The sequence below is a fragment of the Myotis davidii genome, unplaced genomic scaffold (assembly GCF_000327345.1).
Source record: "Myotis davidii unplaced genomic scaffold, ASM32734v1 scaffold937, whole genome shotgun sequence".
NCBI lineage: Eukaryota > Metazoa > Chordata > Mammalia > Chiroptera > Vespertilionidae > Myotis > Myotis davidii.
In genome coordinates, this window is record NW_006288252.1 from 1,735,379 (window position 1) to 1,742,778 (window position 7,400).

The following is a 7,400-nucleotide window of genomic DNA, read 5'->3' on the forward strand; positions in this document are numbered from 1 at the left end:
CGGAGCCGGAGATCGGGGACAGCAGGCCGCGTGGCTCAGGTTCAGCCCCCGCAGACCTCAGCCGGGACCATGTGCTGGAGGCTAATAAAAAGGGCTCCCTTTCTTCCTATCACCTGACAGGAGCATGACCGAGGCGTGGCTGACGTGCAGAACAGCAGCTAACACTTGCGATGGCGCACAGCACAGGGGGAGTGCCTCCACACCTGCGAGCTCACAGGAACCCCCTGAAAAGCTTCCCCTGCATGACCATAGGACCACACCCCCTCCCCGCCTGGCTCTCCCTCCCCTGCCCCACACCTCTGGCCTCCAGGGTCCCTGTGCTTCCAACCACACCTGGATCCCACACCACCAAACCCCGACCCTACCTGGACCTCCATCCTGAGCTCTGTCCCTGGAGCGCCTCCCCTGTGCATCCGCCCAGCAAGCCTCTGACCCCCGCGGGACCACCTCACCCCTTGGCTGCTGCAAGCCACCTCCTTCCTCACTCTCAAGTCAGACCTTGCGCCTGGCCAGCAAGTTCTGGCAAGTTCCTCATGAACCCCACCGCCCCACAGCGTCATTTTCATGACACTTCACCGCAAGTCTCATCGCAGCCACCTGCTTCTGTGGCCGATCAAAAAGTTACAAAATGAACCAATTATGTATGCAGATCTCTATGTTAATAAATTAGAAAATCTAGTTTAAAAGGGTAATTTACTACGGATATGCAGTTCACCAAAATTAACCTCATTAGAGACAGAAATACTAACTAGACCAATTTCCAGAGGAAAGCAAGTATTATCAAGGACTCCCCGGAAGCATGAGCCCCGAGGCTGCACAGGAGACCCCTCCCCACCCCCGCGTCCTCCAGGTCGGGCCGGCACGCAGGCGAGTGTTCTGGACACTGACAGCAACCGACAGGAGCGGGGACACAGCGGGCACAGCACTCTCATCACAGACTCCCCCAATTTACCGAGCGAGCTGCCGGCTCTGTCTCCCTTCTTCTTCCGGCTCTTCTTGCTCTTGCCGCGGGGCTGTGGGGAGTCGGCCGGCACCGGCTTGCTGCTGTGCGCAGGCTCGCCGGGGCAGGCGGGCTCTGAGGGGCCCGGGCTGGCCTTCCCCTCCTTGAGGTGGTTCAGCTGCTTCTTGTTGTTGTTGTTGCTGTTGGCTTTCCTGTCCTCTCGCTTCTGCTCCGCCAGGGAAGTGAGGTCGAGCACTTTCGCCTTTGGCTCAGTCTGAGGCCGGGGTCTGGGCTGGCTCTCGGAGGCTCTGGGGGGCTCCACGGGCCTCCTGCCAGCCTCGCTGCCGGCCTTCCCGGCCTGTTTGGGCTTTTGTTTGCCAGTCCCCTCCTTGTGGTGATGCATTATGTCCAGGAGAAAGGACAGCGGCTCCTGCTGCTTTCCACTGACCCCCTCGGGCAGGAGGAGCTTGGAGTCCCTGTTGTCCCCGGGCTCTGCCTCTGGCCCGGGGTCAGCCTCCAGCGCAGGCTCTGTGTGGGTGGCGTGTCTGGACGGGGAGTGCGGTGAGGTTTCTGGTTCTTCGTTCTGCTCGAGGGAGCCGTTGTGCATGTGCACAGGGGCGGGCAGGGACTCTGCTGCCACCTGCAAAGCCCCTGCCAGCATGCTCAGCTTGGGACAGTCCTTACTCGGCCGCTCCTTCTTCTTCTTCTTCACGGCGCGCAGCTTCTGGAGCTCCTGCAGCCGCTGCAGCTCCGCCGTGAGCCGCTCCTCCTCCTGCTCCTGCTGCCTCTGCTCCTCGCGGACATGCTCGTGCTCCCGGGCCCTGGCCTCCGCCTCCAGGCGCGCCTTCTCCTCCAGCTGCCAGGCGAAAAGAGAAGGCTGTTTGAGATATCAGTAAGCAATTGAAAAATAAACACATATGGAAAAATAAGAATTAAAAAATGAATCATATAGTAAGAATAGAAACCCTGCCTGGTCAGCGTGGCTCAGTGGTTGATCATTGTCCCATGTACCAAGAGGCCACCGGTCTGATTCCCAGTCAGGGCACATGCCCAAGTTGCGGGTTTAGTCCCCAGTAGGAGGCCTGTGGGAGGCAGCCAATCAATGTTTCTCTCTTGTCGATGTTTCTATCTTTCTCTCCCTCCCTCTCTCTCTAAAATCAATAAAGACATTTTTTAAAAAGTTTAAAAAAGCCCTAACCCGTTTGGCTCAGTGGATACAGCATTGGCCTAGGGACTGAAGGGTCCCAGGTTTGATTCCGGTCAAGGGCATGTACCTTGGTTGCGGGCACATCCCCAGTGGGGGGTGTGCAGGAGGCAGCTGATCAATATTTCTAACTCTCTATCCCTCTCTGTAAAAAAATCAATAAAACATATTTTAAAAAAAGTTTAAAAAAAGAATATAAACCAAAAGGGCTATAATAAGCCAAAAGCTCTTCTTAAAACACTAGAGGCCCGGTGCATGAAATTCATGCAGGGGTGGGGGGTGTACCTCAGCCCGCCTGCCCCCTCTCACCATCCGGGAGCCCTCAGGGGCAGGAGGCGACCCGGCGATCAGGGGAAGGTGATGCCCCCATCACACCTCTGCTGCTGCCACTGCCGGCAGCGCAAGCCTCAGCCGGCCCTGGTTGCCTGAGCCTTGGACAGCCACCATCCTTGAGGGTGTGGCAGTCAATTAGCATATTCCCTCCTTATTGGCTGTGGGCGCTGCCATTTTTGTGATGGTGTGAGGGTCAATTAGCACTCTTTATTAGATAGGATACCTACCCCAAGTTATTTCACATATAGACTTACTTTATTTGGGGGAAGGTGGTAGTTAATCCCTCATAGCCACTGACCAGACACAAAAAACCAGGTGGAAGCTGCTGCCTGCCCTGCCCCCACGCCTGCTGCACATGGCGGTGACAGCCAATGGCACATGACTGTGCCCAGCACGCACCTGCCCAGGTGAAAGCTGAGGCATTTCTGTGCATCAACAGGACATGCAAACAGGTGCCCTAGGAAAAAACCCCCCTCCCAGCCTGGCACGCGGCCGGCACTCCCCAGCTGCCGTCACTAGTGTGCCAGGAGCGATGGTTTCTCCACGCCGCAGGGCATGCTGACAGCAGGTCCCTCCTGCTTATCCTACGGCGGGACGCACCTTTTCGTCGAGTGAGACTCCCTCCATAGGGATGCCTGTCCTAGCAGCACAAATGGAAACGCTCCTTCTGTTTAGGTAACAAACCAGAGCCCCAGAGGGGGCGCCTGTCGGACGCTCCGGCAAAAAAAAAAAAGTGCATGGGCCGAACCGGTTTGGCTCAGTGGATAGAGCATCTGCCTGTGGACTGAAGGGTCCCGGGTTCAATTCCGGTCAAGGGCGTGTACCTTGGTTGCGGGCACATCCCCAGTAGGGGGCGTGCAGGAGGCAGCTGATCGATCTCATCAATGTTTCTAACTCTCTGTCCCTCTCCCTTCTTCTCTGTAAAAAAATCAATAAAATATATTTAAAAAAAAAAGTGCATGGGAAGTGGAGCCCTCCCAGCTCAAGCTAGTTCCTACATTTCAGTAGGCATTCATTTAAGACCGAGTTATCTTTTTGAAAACATTTAATATAAAATTATGTTAAAAATAAAATGATAGGTTTTAAAAAGCTAGCTTCACAATTGAAGCAAATTTCACAGGAGAAGCCCCTGGCTGCCCCGCAGGTGGCCTGGTGTCGGCTGGCAGGTGCCTCCTGGCGCAGGTCTGAGAACTGCCCAGGACGAAGCTACAGTGAACCCACAGCCCGCCGGGTGCCACCTTCACTTTAACAGCTTACTAGGAGGGAGACACAAAGCAACCTGTGGGTGGGTCACCTGCCCAACGGGGTGCTCAGGAGAGCACAGCGTGAGCGGGTGCTGAGGGGACCCCGGTGGGCCTATGGCATCAAGTCTGGATCCAGACTGGCCGCAAGGATAGAGGACAGGAGACCAGGGTGGGAGCCCCTGACAAGCGTAGAGCCAACCCCGAGGCTTCGAGTGCCAGCACAGGACGTACCCAGGGCCCTGGGCCCCACCCCTCGGAGAGGCAGGGCACTTCCGATGGCGATACCTCGCTCTCCCCACTCCTGTGGGCTCTGCAGACCAGGCCTCCTGGGGCAGAACGGGCTCTCCCCCAAGTCCCTGGTGAGCCCCGCAGGTTTGAGGGGTCTGCCCCTCAACAGGACAAGCACAGGCCCGAGAGCCACATGCTGATGCGGAGCCCAGGGGACCTGCGGGCCCTCCTTGGCCTCTGCCTGACCTCATGGCGACCTCACCTGCTCCCAGGGCAGCCCTTCTTGCGGTCAGACCCCTGCAAGCTGCCACAAGCCTCGGCCCTGATCTGCCTGCTGAGGGCTGGCCCTGGACCTGACGCCTCGAGGTGGCTGCATGAGGGAGACGGCTGGGCCTGCTGCCCGGGGCTCCGTGGGGAGCCCTCCAGGAGAACTGGGGTAGGTTCCTGAGGAGGCTTGCGACGAAGGACAGGACACCTTGCAGTGACTGGCACACAGTCCCTGAGGGCCCCACTCACTTGCTGGACCTCAGGTCAAGTCCAGTCACACCCACCATGGGGTGGACCTGCCTCTGACACATCCCAGCCACGAGGTGAGGGGGGCACTGTCCAGGGCTGCCCACACGCATCACCTCCTCCGCCACCTGCACATCTACGCCACGGGCCGGGCCTCTTCCACGCGGACGGCCCCTGTCCCCGCCTCCTATCAGAGTCACTCGTTCAGCCAAAAGCCCATGCCACCCCACTTCCTCTGCTTCCCTGGCACAGAGGCAGAGGGTCTGCACCCCGCCGGCCGGCCAGCACGAGGCCCTGAGGCTGGTTCGGGTCCACTAGCAAAGCCACAACACAAAGGGGCGATGCGTCCTAGACACAGCCTCCAGCTCAGGCCAGAGACAGGCAGGGGCTGTGGAAGCCACGCTGTGGCCAGTGCAGTGGCTCCAGGCCCCGCAGTCACAGTCCCCGCCGCCCTGGCGCGGGCGCAGGCTACCTTTCTCTGCTTGTGCCTTGCCCGCTTGGCGGCGCGCGTGCTGCTCACGGGCTTGGGCTCGGAGCTGTTGATGAACTGCAGCAGGTCCTCCACCCGGCGGTGGTCCACCACGCTCTCCCGCTCCGACAGCTGGTCCGCCTTCTTCGGCTGCTCTTCCTTCCGCTTGGTCAGCCGCAAGCGCAGCTTCTCCCTCATCTCTGCGTAATTCCTACTTGTGGGTGCGGCTGGAGGCTAAGACAATACATGAAGATGTGACTAGATTAAACTGCAAGTTTCAATGACTTGGAAGAGAAACTTCAGACTATTTCTAAAATTAAAGTTTTTGTTATTACCCAGTAATACATAAAAAAATAAGGAAATAAGAGAAACAAATGGCCGGAAAAAAGAAAATCTATATATTCATAAAAGATCTGGTAAATTATATGCAGCTATGTATAAAAGTAACTACTTTTAAATCAGAAACAGCTAATTAAACATATTGATCATCTCCTTCTATGTGAACAGTGTGGTCATCTTTCCTGTCGTGCCCGCGTCCACCTTGTATCTCTGTACCCACTGCAGGCTCCTTGCTCAGCGCCGCAAGGAAAAAGAACTGCCCTCCACCCCACGGCCAAGGTTTCTGACCAGCCCCAAGCACACCCCCGAGGCGGCAAGGCGGAGCTAACAGAACCACTTGCCCCGCGGCCTCCGCTGGGGGGCTGGCGCGTCCTTGTCCAAGTCCACCTGTGTCAATACCCTTTATTGACAGGTGGAGGGTTTGATTCTCGTTGGGCACGTGCACAGGTGGCGGGTTTGGTCCCAGCCTGGGTTTGTTCAAACAGGGAAGACAACTGTGTGCACATGTGTCCCCATGAGGCGGCTGACAGACCGGACACCCTGGCTGCCCACAGCTGGGCACTCCGTCGACCCCTATCCAATCATCTATTGTAAAACTCACCAACGGGCAAAAATGCCGTGATGAAAGCATTATAGGTAAATCTTTGGGCAAATGTTTTCATTATACCTTTAGGTCACAGCGGTTCTCAACCTGTGGGTCGCGACCCCTTTGGCAGTCGAACGACCCTTTCACAGGGGTCGCCTAAGACCATCCTGCATATCAGATATTTACATTATGATCTGTAACAGTAGCAACATGACAGTTATGAAATAGCAACGAAAATAATTTTATGGTTGGGTCCCAACATGAGGAGCTGTATTTAAAGGGCCAGAAGGTTGAGAACCGATGCTTTAGGATAAGGACAACCTAGAAGTGGAATTGCCGTGTGAGAGCAGACCTTGGTTTGAACTATGTTGCAAGTAAGTCCCCTGAATTCCACCAGGCCTCGCAGCCTGTGTGCTGTGACTGTCACACACTGACACCCGCGCGGCACTGACAGCTGCTCTCCGTCCCGGGCAGCACGCACTCACCCCGCCGTGCCCGAAGAATTCACAGTAGCAGCAGTCACAGTACTTGCCCTCCTTCTGGTTGGTGGAGGTGGAGGTGCTGGAGCTGTGCTCGGAGCAGCTGTCCTCGTCTGCGCTCTCGTCCCCATCGTCCTGCTGTGGGTCGTAGACGCCATTCTCGCAGCGGTGCCCTTCGCAGTCCGGGTCACTGCGAAACCGCACATGGGCCAGTCAGCAAGCAGCCACCCCTAGAGGCTCTGCCCCTCACCACCAGACCCGGGTCCACACGGACATGGGCCGGGCGGCAGCGGGGCAAGGCGGTGCGTGAGGCGGGTGGTCACACACAGTCTCTCTACTGTCCCCATCACCACTTTATTCTGGTGGGTGGGAGGTGGTTTTCAACAGGCAAGTTCAAAAGTAACAGAAGCTGTCTTCACATAAAAACTGCGCAGCCCTGGCCCGTGCGGCTCAGCGGGCTGGGGTGCTGTCCGTACAGGGACAGGTGGAGGGTTTGATTCTTGTTGGGCACGTGCACAGGTGGCGGGTTTGGTCCCAGCCTGAGGCACGTGCGGGAGGAAAACAATGGGTTTTTCACTCTCACATGGATGTTTCTCTCTTTCCCCCTCTCTCTTCCTCTCTCTCTAAAATGAATGAAAACATGTCTTCGGGTGAGAATTAAAAAATAATAAACGCATGACTTACATGCACGCACGCACCTTAAGGAAAACAACAAAAAACAAAACAACAGAATAAACTGTCCGGGCCTGGCCAGTGCGGCTCGGCTGGCTGAACGTCGTCCGGCGCACCAGGTGGGGGGATTTGGTTCCCGGTCAGGATGTGAATACGGGAGGCAACCCACAGATGTCTCTCCCTCGCCCTATCCCTTCCTCTCTCTCTGAAATCAATAAAAACATATTTAAAACAAAACAAAACTGTCAAGAGTTTGCTGTGTTGTACTTTGCTCAGAGTGTAACAAGTACAACTTAAAAGACACCCAAGGCGCGTTCCCCGATGGGTCGGGGGGAGGAGGGCCTGTGCACCCACCCCGTCAGCCCTGCTCTGCACCAGCCTCCCCACCCGGCC

General features: G+C 56.7%; 1 protein-coding gene across 3 annotated transcripts in view; it reads right to left on the reverse strand.

The window, feature by feature from the left end:
* FAM193A (family with sequence similarity 193 member A) overlaps nucleotides 1-7,400 on the reverse strand; it is a 116,297-nt gene that overhangs the window by 12,273 nt on the left and 96,624 nt on the right. For all 3 annotated transcript variants that reach the window (XR_001513253.1, XM_015561597.1, XM_006760123.2), the window contains 3 exons: nucleotides 6,342-6,525; nucleotides 4,935-5,165; nucleotides 953-1,796 (listed from right to left, as the gene is read on the reverse strand). Coding sequence is in view for 2 of the 3 variants with exons in the window: in XM_015561597.1 (XP_015417083.1) it covers nucleotides 953-1,796; nucleotides 4,935-5,165; nucleotides 6,342-6,525 (1,259 nt within the window). In the remaining variant the exon portion in view is untranslated. The remainder of the gene's footprint in view (nucleotides 1-952; nucleotides 1,797-4,934; nucleotides 5,166-6,341; nucleotides 6,526-7,400) is intronic.